The following is a 12,440-nucleotide window of genomic DNA, read 5'->3' as shown; positions in this document are numbered from 1 at the left end:
CTTTGTATTCTTAGCAAACACTAATATAATAAAGTTTTAGATACGGAGCACAAATTACAATGTTATATCAATCGTATTTTGAACATAATATATATATATATAAAAAATTAGGCCCCATATTAAACAGGCCCATTAAAAAAATTGTGGGCCCTATATATATTAAACAACAACTAATATTAAAAAAAAATGTGAGCCACATATTAAACACCATCCAGTATTAAAAAAAAATTGGAACCCATCACATCCAAACTCACGGGAAAAATAAGTGAATCCCATATTAACAAAATCAAGCAATATTAAAAAAAAATTATGGGCCCCATATTAAACACCGTGCGTATACGTAGCAAACACTAATATAATAAAATTTTAAATACAGAGCACAAATTACAATGTTATATTAATCGTGTTTTGAACATAGTATCCACATTGACAAAATAATCCACATTGTGGGCCCCATATTAAACACCATCCAGTATTAATAAAAAGAGTGGAGCCCACCACATCCAAACTCACGAGAAAAAAAAAGTGGACCCATATTAACAAAATCAAGCAATATTGGAAAAAAAAAGAGAATCACATATTTAAAAAACAAACAATGTTAAAAAAAAATTGTGGGCCCATATTAAACACCATGCGTATTCGTAGCAAACATTAATATAATATAGTTTTAAATACGGAGTACAAATTACAATGTTATATTAATCGTGTTTTGAACATAGTATTCCATATTGACAAAATCAAGTTATTATGTTCACTAAATATACTTAAAATATTTATATTTTAAAATAAGATAGAATTTAATGCAAAAGACAACATGACAAGTAAAATGAGCTAAATCGAGAATATTTACCAACAATTAAAAAATAGTATTTCTTCGTTTAGATAAAAAATTAATTTCTACAACAAGTCTTCTCTTTTAAAAAATATTAATAAATTTGCCGATTTTGTATTCGTAACAAGCATTAATATAATAAAATTTTAGATACGAAGCACAAACTACAATGTTATATTAATCATGCTTTAAACATAACATATACCCTCTCTCTCTATATATATATAAATATATATATAATCACTATTCAAAGACAATTACATACACATAGATGCACTATAATCTAAAGTGTTGGGTCCGTACGCAGCACGAGCATAAACCGTCTTAGTTATATTTATTTTTTATATAAGCGTGGTGCAGGTACGAACACTGCACTAAAGGTTTGTACAACAAGCACCATCAAGTGTACCATAAAAAGCACAGCACCTGAGGGCAAAGTTGTAATTTCGACGTTTTATGTCAAATTTAAAACTGAAATACGCTGCTTTAAACAAATGTAAGATCTTTTTCAACGTTCCAGGAGTTCTAGAATCTATTCTACCAACAAATCTACTCCCTCTCACTTGTACTTATCTGCTTCTGGCTTCTTAATTGCTCCTTCAATTGCTGAGCTCCAGTAAGTTTTCTTCTTCTTTTCCCACTCTCTTATCTTCAGTGCGTCCAATTCTCGAAAATGGAATAGCTATTTTCTACTGGGTATTGTTTTCCCCTCTTCTTTTGATGAAAAATTTGTAAATTTAATATTAGTTTTTGTGATTTGTCACTGAATTTTTACAGATATGTCGGCTTCCTTCTCCAAAATATACAAACATACATACATGCGCCCCCCCCCCCCCCCCCCCCTTTATTCATTAGCAAATAGTACCAATTATTTTTCTCCTCTCCATTTCCATTTTTAGGGATTCAGTTCCACTGCTTTGTTGAGTCAATTTGCTGATTTCTGACTTGTGAATTCCTTGTACGATTCTTGGTATATGATTTTTATTTTATTGCGCGTAGAAATTTGAGGTTGTTGGAATTTCTACTTGGTGTTGTTTTTTCCTCTTATTTTGATGGAAAATGTGTTAATTTAATAATAGATTTGGTGATTTGTTACTGAATTTTTACCCGTATGTCAATAAATTTGATCTGTTTCACTCTTGCATGCTCGAAAACAGCAAATAGACAGTCGCGGTTGGTGAATGCCAATCCAAATTTTTGTAGCACTGAAACCATTTTAGTGAGAAAGACCTTCCATCATTGTCGTTCTGATGGGTTTAAATTGGCTTTGCTTCATCAACTAATTAATTCTTTGTTTTAGTTTTTTGAATGTTATACTATGTGCGTAACAAATATTTGGAACAAAAAATGTCCACAAACGAAGATATTGCGGCGCGTAAAGCTCAAGAGATTAAGGAACAACGACGAGCTGATAGAAATTTGAGACGCCGCACCAGATATGCACTAATGTCACCTGAGAGAAAACAATCCTTTTTGTCACAATTGCGAGCTAAAAGAGCTGAATTAAAAAAGCAAAGACTTAGTTATCATTCAACTAATACATTATCCTCGACGGAAGTTGCTACCCAAACTCAAAGACAGCCTGGTCTTATAATTGTTGATTCTTTGTTAACTTCTGAAGAAGGTGAGAAAAGTATACTATGGTGCACACATTGATTTATATCATTAAAGTTAATCTTCAATTCCTTTCATTTGTTAGGTAATGCTTCTCGAACTACAAATGTGCCAAATACTGTCGATAAAGAGAATAATATGATTAGTTGCCTCTCCGTCGTTGAAGTTGGTGAGTCCAAAACTAACACCTCAAGTATTCCGCCTATACTACTTACTTTACAGTTCAATTACCCTGTCTAACATCAGCTGTGCAATATTAGGATCAGCATCAGGTAGCGGTCCGTCTTGCATTAATGCAACAAATTTACCAACTCCAGCAGCTACTGCAAATAGACCAAATACTGTCGATAAAGAGAATAATATGATTAGTTGCGTCTCCGTCTTTGAAGTTGGTGAGTCCAAAAGTAACACCTCAAGTATTCCGCCTATATTACTCACTTTACAGATCAATTACCCTGTCTAACATCAGTTGTTGCAATATTAGGATCAACATCAGGTAGCGATCCGTCCAGCATTAATGCAACAAATTTACCAACCCCAACGGCTACTGCAAATAGAGGTATGTATTTATCCAGTAAGAATATAATCTCATTATGTCATACTAATGTTTCTTTCTGTAACCTTATCATAATTTACCATGTACAGGTAATAAAAAATTAGCAATTAACTTACAAAATGATGACTTGTTGCTAAAAAATTACATATATCTAAAAGAAGTTCCAGATTGTTAATTTTGTGGAGCAAAAAGGTTCCAATATGAATCACCAAGTTTCTGTTGTGATAACGGATCAATTAAATTGATTTCTCATCAAATGCCTATGGAGTTACGAAATTTGTATTTATGCCTATGGAGTTACGAAATTTGTATTTAGGCAACTCTGAAGAATCTAAACATTTTCGTACTTACAATAGAGCCTACAATAATATGTTTGCATTCACCTCTCTTGGTGTAAAATATGATAGACAACTAGCACAAAGAGATCTTGGTATATATACATTTAGAGTGCAGGGACAAATGTATCATTTTATTGACGATTTAATTCCTACAAAACAACAAGCAAAAAATTTACAATTGTACTTTTATGATAACGAAAATGAGCTGAGGAATCGAATGGGCTTATCAGATAATTTTAGCGAAACAGTTGTCAAAAAACTAATGAATATACTAAAGGATAATCCATATTGTATCTTTCTGAAAACATTAATAGATGTTCCAAAATTGTCTGACTTCTACATTGCACTTAAAGTCAGATTCTGGTTTAGATCAAAGAACATACAACTTGCCGACTGCACCTGAAATTGGGGCAATATGGATAGAAGACCAAACAACAGACAGAATTTCAACACCACATATTCGAATATACACTCATATTAACAGAAGTCAAGTGGTAAATTATTATTACGGATGTTATGACGCATTACAGTATCCATTGTTATTTCCATACGGTCAAAATGGATGGCACTGCGGTAATAAAAAAATTACGAAAAGCTATAGTAATTCTAAGTATCAAATTTACTGTGAATATGAACAACTACCAAGTATAATAAACATGACTTCAATCGATGGACTACTTGATATGGAATATGATGTTTTAACAAAAGGAAAAAAGAAAAGAAAAACTGTTTCTTGCCGTGAATATTATTGTTACAAACTTCAAATTAGAGATAACGAACCCAACGAAACTTCACATTCTGGAAGAGTATTTCAACAACACATTGTTGACCAATACATAAAAGTAGAGATACAAAGACTAGATTTCTTTTTATTTAATCAAGATTTATTCAGAACTGCAATATTACAAGGGATCATTGATTTGTTAAGACAAGGAGAAAGAGATGCTTCAAATATTGGGAAAAAAAGTTTCCTTCCAGGTAGTTTCATAGGTGGCCCAATAGATATGCGGTGTCGTTACATGGATGCTATTGCATTAGTACAACATGATGGAAAACCCGATATATTTTTGACAATGACGTGCAATCCCTCTTGGCCTGAAATAAAAAAATATTTATTATCAACAGATGAAGCTCAAAATAGACCTGATATAATCAGCCGAGTGTTTAGAGCAAAAGTAGAGGAGCTGAAAGCAGATATATTGAAAAGGAATATTTTTGGAAAGGTTGCGGCTTTTATGTATACTATAGAATTTCAAAAACGTGGACTACCACATGCTCATTTCCTTATTATACTTACGGATAGAGACAAACTATTAACACCAGAAGCTTATGACAAAATTGTTTGCGCTGAATTGCCTGACTGCAATAAAGATCCCTCATTATATTCTCTTGTGACAAACATATGATTCATGGATCTTGTGGCTCTATAAATCCTTCAAGTTCTTGCATGCAAAAAAAGGGATGTTGCAAGTTTAAGTATCCTAAAGAACTTTCAGAACAACAACAAAAGAAAAAATTCATATCTTATTTACAAAAGGCGAGAAATAGAGACACCTCTAGAAATTAAAGGACACAAAATTGACAATTCTTGGGTTGTTCCTTATAATCCCTTTTTGCTCAGTAAGTTTAATTGCCATTTGAACGTTGAAATATGGTCTGACATTAAAGTTGTCAAATATCTATACAAATATATATATGTAATGGTCATGATAAAATTGCATTTTCAGTACATGATACAAATGTCGAAATAGATGAAATAAAAGAATATCAATCTGCTAGATGGGTCTCTCCACCAGAGGCTACATGGCGTCTATGTGCTTTTCCTATAAGTGAAATGACTCCAAGTGTATACCAACTTCAGTTACACCTTAAGGGACAACAATTTGTATCCTTTAAAAGTACCCAAAGTGTGCATCAAATTGTAAATAATCCAACGACAAAGAAAACAATGTTAACAGAATTTTTTGTAATGAATAGAATTGATGAACATGCTAAACATCTCAATTTATTATATAAAGAGTTCCCAGAGTACTTTGTATGGTCACCAACAGACAAAATGTGGTCCCGTAGAATACGAGGTACTGTCATTGGAAGGATTGTAACATGTCATCCAACTGAAGGAGAAAGATATTATCTAAGACTAGTATTGATGAATGTAAGAGGACCTAAATCATATGAAGATCTTCGTACAGTTAATGGAAAATGTTATGATACATTTAGGGAGGCTGCAGAAATAATGGGCCTGCTACATTGTGATAACAATTTAATTGAGTGTATGTCTAAAGCTGTGAGTTATCAAATGCCTTATAGTTTAAGACGCTTATTTGCCACATTATTGGTTCACTGTAATCCGGCAAATCTAAGAGAATAATGGGAAAAATTTGAAGAATATATGTCTAAAGACTTCAGGAAAATTCCAAATATAGGAACAAAAGATATTCGATATTTAGTTTTGAATCACATCAATGAAATTTTACACTCAATGGGACATGATATTTATGAATATAAATTTATCTCTGAAAATATTATACCTTCTACTTCAACTAACGATGCAAAAGATGTTCATTTTGAGAGAAATATAATAGTAAGTGAAGAAGATTTACTGTTAGAAAGGAAATTAAACTTAGAACAAAGAAGAGCATTTAATATAATTCTTGATATTCTAATAAATCAGGAGCATTTTTCATTGATGGCCCTGGAGGAACTGGAAAAACATTTCTATATCGAGCTCTATTAGCTAATATAAGATCAAAAGGTTTTGTAGCTTTAGCAACGGCAAGTTCCGGTGTTGCAGCTTCAATTCTACCAGGAGGACGAACTGCTCATTCACATTTCAAAATTCCTATTGACATTGATGAGGCTTTTACGTGTAATATTAGTAAACAAACATCATTAGCAGCTCTAATTCAAGATTCAAAGTTAATTGTCTGGGATGAAGTTTCAATGGCAAAAAAGAAAATGATTGAAGCTCTTGATATTCTTTTAAAAGATCTCATGAATACAAATATACTCTGTGGGGGAAAAGTTGTAGTTTTTGGAGGAGATTTTTGGCAAACGCTTCTTGTTGTTCGTAGTGGAAAAAAAGAAGACTTTATTTGTGAAAGCTTATTATATTCTGATATATGGAATCATCTTGAAAAAATGTGTTTATCAGAAAACATGCGCGCAAAAGAAGACCCTGCTTTTTGTGAATATTTAATGAGAATTGGAAATGGACAGGAAAAAACAAATAACTACAACAAAGTTGAAATTCCACATAATTTTATTATCCCTTTTACAAATGAAACACAATCTTTAAATCTTTTACTCAAGGCTGCTTATCCTGATCTATGTACGTTCTTTTCTAATCCATCTTCTATGACTTCCCGTGTCATATTAACTACAAAGAATGATTTTGTTAACGAAATAAATGATATGCTTATACATCAACTTCCCAACAATGCCAAAATATATACTGCAATTGATGAAACTACAGAACCAAGCGATCAATGCCAATTTGAAGTTTTTTTACACACCTTGAACCCTCCTAATTTGCCTCTTTACAAGTTGACTTTGAAACAGAATTGTCCAGTTATATTATTGCGAAATTTAAATCCTCGCGAAGGATTATGTAATGGTACAAGATTAAAATGGCATGATTTTAAGACGCATGTAATAAGTGCTACCATTGCCACAGGTGATTTTAAAAATACACATGTATTCATTCCAAAAATACCACTATTAGCATCACAAGATGAAAAGTTACCTGTTGCTTTCAAAAGAACACAATTTTCCCTTCGACTATGTTTTGCTATGACAATTAACAAAGCTCAAGGCCAGACGTTAGATTTTGTTGGAATTTACTTACGTGAACCTATATTCTCTCATGGTCAACTTTATGTTGCTTTATCTAGAGCAAAAAATTCCAAAAATGTAAAGATACTAATACGACCACCGACGGCACAAGATAGAGATGATCATTCTACATATAATATAGTTTATGAGGAGGTCATTCGGAAAGCATTCTGTCAAAATACACTCACCATGTAACTTTCGGAGTAACAAATTCCTCTTCATTGACTCATGCCCACCCGTAGGTACATCCACATAAGCCAGTTGAAGTTGAGAATAATGATAGAAGTGGTAATGATAGTGATGGTGATGGTGATTCTGATGATTTCGTTGTTGTTAGTGAAAAGGATCAGGTAACTAGAATTTTTCAAGATTGCACCTTTTTTTTTTTTGTAAGTAAATATATATATATATATATATATATATATATATATATATATATATATATATAGCCAATTGATGTTGTGTCTGTTTAATTTTGGTTCTTTCTTTTAATGTGGTTCTTCAGAGATTGATTTAAGATGTAATCCAGTTGCTTTAGTCACTGACCTTGTCTTTTTACAAAATAGAAAAAAAAAAAAAGAAAGAAAGATGAACTTTGCTGGTTTCATAAAAACTTGCCCAGGTTCTCATTGTTTGACATTCAGAGAACTCATTGGTTATAATAAGTTAGATGGTGACTTGAATACTATTTTGAATACATGATTTAGAACCACTGATGTAAAGACATCTCACTTTCTTAGCTCCTATACAACAATTGAGGATTAAATTCAAGAAAATAGAATTCTGTAATGGAACTTCTTTTTCTAAGCTTCAACACTTTATATGAAGCTCAAGATCAATTATTTATTTCTATTGTACTCCTACTTGAAAGTTAATGAAGACCCAATAGCCTTTTAGGCATTATATGTTTAGCTTCTTAGCCCTTGAAGAATACATTTTTGTTTACATCTCACTTTCTTAGCTCCTATACAACAATTGAGGATTAAATTCAAGAAAATAGAATTCTGTAATGGAACTTCTTTTTCTAAGCTTCAACACTTTATATCAAGCTCAAGATCAATTATTTATTTCTATTGTACTCCTACTTGAAAGTTAATGAAGACCCAATAGCCTTTTAGGCATTATATGTTGGACTTCTTAGCCCTTGAAGAATACATTTTTCGTGTTTCGAGCATTGAATCTCAATAGCCTAACCTCTATAAGATTCAGAATTAGGACTTCAGAAAAGTATTTCCTCAAGAAGTATTTCTAAGTTCATATATTTGTTAGCAATATTTATGCTTGTCGAACTCTAAAGATAAAATAAATAAATGGAGATACAGTAATAGATTATGTTTGCTGCAGTCTACTGAATCTAACCATTGTTTGTTGGCCTCACTTGGTATTGAAGTTTATGACCAGTAGTGGTTGCTTATGTCATTTTTATGCATACAGATCTCCTGCAAGATGCCAAACAACATCCCAGTAACAGCTATTTTCCCCTGAAAGATGTGGAAGACAATCAGTTGGGAATCTTTGACAGACCTCTTCCTTGCTTTGGTTGTCGAATAGGATGGTTTTCGTGAGTTTCGCATTTCTTGCTCCTCTTGTCATTCTCTTTACTTTGGGAATTACTACCATAAACATCTGAGGGAGCGGGCAGGGCTAGCTGCCAATGCAATAGCTGTGAGTTACCATCCTTAAGTGCAAGTTCCATTGATTCTGATTTTCGCTTGATCACGTAAAAAGAGCTGGTCACTTTAAATTCGTTAGCTGATTTATATAAACAAGTACCAGAGGCAAGAGCTGGTCACTTTAAATTCATTAGCTGATTCACTCTTTCTGATTTTTTTTAACACGTGTATTTTCAGATATGAGAAGAGGCATTCAAATATTCCAGCTCCATGTTATTATTGGACAGTGCAAGTTTGGACCATCCTATTTTGATTTTGCTATTTAATGTTTCATTATTTGCTGTTGTAACATTTTTTGCTTTTCAGGCCTTTATCCAAGGTGCTTCCAGCCGGTTCTCTTGCAGGTAGGTCTCTAATAATACTGAAACAGATGTGCCCATCGAAGTTCAAGTTGTCGCCTCATACAATGATTTTCTCCTCTTGCACTTCTTCGACAACTGTAGAAATTTTTGTGTTTAGAATCCCATTACTGGAATGAGACAATTAATACGATTTCCTAAGACGTATATTTAGGTTAAGTCATATATTTTATAATTAATCTCTCTCCAAGATATTTCCAGTATCAGTTTACTCATAACCATCTGTAAAACAAAAAAAGGTAAAAGATTGTCTTCAAATGTGTGCCCTTTTTCTGATTTTTCCAGTTTAGCTAAACTCTTCAAGATATGAATTAGTATGAAAAATCAACAAAATAGTAAAGGAAATGTAAAGTACAAAAGAATACATATAAAAATTCAGGTACTGAATTTTCCAAGATAGCAACTTTTTTATGAAAGGTTTGACTGTTTGAGGTTTTATTTACTGACTGTTATCTCCAACTAATACGTTTCCCACTGCTTTAATGAGAGGCGTATCTAGCTTATAAGTTTGGGGTTCAATTGAACCCCAAACTTTTGACGCGAAGCCTAAATTTATGTGTAAAAAATTATTAAAATTGCAATAAATAGTAGATATAAACCTCTAACTTTAAGAATATTGAACCCATAAAATTTAAATTCTGGATTCGCCTCTGGCTTTAATTCCTTTCACAGTCTGCCATCAGGTAGCTGCCGGAAGACAATCGGACATTGAAATGTCGGCCATGCTAAAGGAACAGTTGATAAGGTCTTCTCTTTGATCAAGGTACATGGAATTCACCTCTTCATTATTTATGTGATCTGATAAAAAATTGATATACCATGCAGTTGAAATGAGAAAAAAAGGTTAGATATATATCATCTATTTCTTAATCCTTTTGTTCCTTTGTGTGAGTTGCTGCTAACAAGCTCTTCTTTTATTTACTGTTCAAAACAAAAAAAATATTGCTGTTACAAAAATCCTTTTTTCCCCCTATATTAATCAGAAGAAAAGCAAAAATTATTCACCTGCTTCTTCACTCATCTTCAGCACTTAGCTGCTGTACTCTTCACTCCTTTTTTTTTTTTTCTTCCTTATAACTGTATCCTAATTGCGATGAGTTGTTACAATTTAATTTGTCAAATATGCACAACCTTGGTAATGTTGAAACTTCAAAATTTAGTCTTTACAACACTGAAGTTTGTGTAAAGATATACTAGAATAATTTTACATTCCTTTGTTACGCGTAATAATAATTTCATCGAAATGATACTGTTTACAGCTTTGTTGTAGATATCTGCTCAATCGGAAATTATTGTCATGATGTTGAAACACACGGAACATTTTTATTTGTCAGGTCAACAAAACATGGCGATATCTACTAGAAATTCAGAGAGTTTTGAAGCATGAACTTGAAAATCTTAATCCCGGCGAACCCACTTTTTGTGGCCAACATGTAAATTCTGCCTGAGATTGGCTATGGAAAGCTAAAGATTTCACAGTAGAAGGTTACAACATCATATGATCGAACTAATTTTGAAGCTGCGTATCACTTAGCTCAACTTCCTTATCCTTTATACAGGGCATCTGAAGACTTGATATATGCATATTGTGGCATATACTGTTTTGATTCTTGCATTTGGTTTTGTGAACTTCTCAACAAATATATGAGAAGAAGACTGTATATATTATAAACAATCTTATCTTAAGAATTGAAGATCCTGAATCATCCTTAGTTCTTTATCTTAAATTTGGAAGTTTAGTAGTGTTTCTATTAAACTTCTCATGAGCCAAATCTCCTTTAATATTTGGTAATTGATTCCGCACTCTGCTGACAAACCAAAATGACCATGGTATGCACGGGCTTCCCTTGCTAGTATTATATTTATTTTATTATTATTTAGAAGTGAGAGTTGGGGGTACGAAAACGGCATTCTTGAGTTGTCCAAATGGTAGTCTATGTTGTACCACAAACTTGGGTGTCTTATTTTTTAGCCTTTTGTTTTAACCACGTGTATGCATTGCAATTTTACAACCGTTCGCTTTTCCTCTTTCAATTGACACCTAACTACCTTTTTATTTGTGTGGAATATATTTGGCTTCCCCTTCCTAAATTTGTGTCGTTCCTAATTAGTCTTTCTGTGTCCATTTCTTTGCTACTTTTGCTGAGCTTTTGTCTTCTCATTATTCGACAATCTAGCAATATATGCTGCACGGGTTGAATATATTTATTCACTTTAATTAGTCAATCTTTAAGGTTGTTAATTTGAAAATAACTTTTAAAAACATTCTAATTGTTATTATATAAAGTAACATATACAAAATGTATTTTATGTACCATCACTTTAGTTATAATTAAAAAATGAAGTTTAAAAATTTAAAACATATGATGAAATTAAGTCTTTGAGATGGAAAGAGTCGAACTTTTTTCTCATTGGTCATCTAATTTGTTATGCCTCTTTACATTATACACACGTGTATTGTATTTCTATTTCAGCATGAGACCTGTACACTCTCGCAAATCATGTTCCTTCAATTTGCCACATACCACTTCTTCCCTTGATTTCTAGGTGTTTTCTTCGGCAAATACTTACCTGTACGCGCGTATTTCATTTTTACTTTCATTTTATTACTCTATTATAAAAAGCACATGAAATTGTACTATAAACAGGGACTAACATATGTACATTTTAAAAGTTTAACATTAATTCTACTTCTTGTGCGTTTACTTTTGAAGTCCTTCTCAATTGTCCTTTCATTTCCTTCATTTGGCATATAGTCCCTCTGTCTCAATTTAAGTGTCTAAGTTTGACTAGACACGAAGTTTAAGAAATAAAGATAGACTTTTAAATTTTGTGATTCTAAATTAAAAATGTGTCTAATGTAATAAAATATCCTTCGAATCTTATGATTATAAATTTGACATGTAGGATATTTGAATTTTTAACTTACTAAATATAAAAAGAGGGGGATATAACCAAAATAAGACAAATTTTAATAGTAATTAAGAAAGTTAGGGGGAAAATAAGAGAAAAAGAAACAAAATATGGAGACTCACTAAGGAGAATCGCGGGTCCTTTGCAAAATATACAAATCATAAAGATTAACTAAAGTGAGTAATGCCTTTCTTCTTCACTATTTCAGTGATCTCTCAACCTTTCTTCTACTTCTCCGGTCTTCACTCGCTCTATCTGATTTTTCTTGTTATGGCCCGTATTTTGTACGTTTGGAAATTTCAAGTCGTCGTGGAAAGTTAA

At 32.3% G+C, this 12,440-nt stretch overlaps 1 protein-coding gene across 22 annotated transcripts; it reads left to right on the top strand.

Annotated features, from left to right (window-relative positions):
• The first annotated feature begins 1,318 nt into the window (after positions 1-1,318).
• On the top strand, positions 1,319-10,909 carry LOC132604142 (uncharacterized). Of its 22 annotated transcripts, none has more exons than XR_009568660.1 (9): positions 1,319-1,448; positions 2,133-2,456; positions 2,532-2,615; positions 2,707-2,838; positions 2,916-3,005; positions 8,609-8,735; positions 9,025-9,075; positions 9,154-9,969; positions 10,466-10,909. XR_009568660.1 is itself a non-coding variant. In XM_060317496.1 (9 exons), exons 1-8 carry the CDS (start codon positions 2,141-2,143, stop codon positions 9,962-9,964), a joined length of 924 nt encoding a protein of 307 aa, XP_060173479.1. In that variant the 5' UTR covers positions 1,455-2,140; the 3' UTR covers positions 9,965-9,969; positions 10,541-10,909. The 22 variants fall into 22 exon arrangements, 4 of the variants coding, with proteins under 4 accessions (XP_060173479.1, XP_060173481.1, XP_060173480.1 ...); XR_009568661.1 differs by having other exon boundaries at positions 1,439-1,528; XR_009568668.1 differs by lacking the exon at positions 1,319-1,448 and having other exon boundaries at positions 1,455-2,456; positions 9,154-9,195; positions 9,894-9,969; positions 10,541-10,909.
• Positions 10,910-12,440: the final 1,531 nt, after the last annotated feature.

Source organism: Lycium barbarum, chromosome 7 (genome assembly GCF_019175385.1).
Source record: "Lycium barbarum isolate Lr01 chromosome 7, ASM1917538v2, whole genome shotgun sequence".
NCBI classification, from domain to species: Eukaryota; Viridiplantae; Streptophyta; class Magnoliopsida; order Solanales; family Solanaceae; genus Lycium; species Lycium barbarum.
Note: the sequence above shows the minus strand (reverse complement) of the source record. Positions and strands in the feature narration are given on the sequence as shown.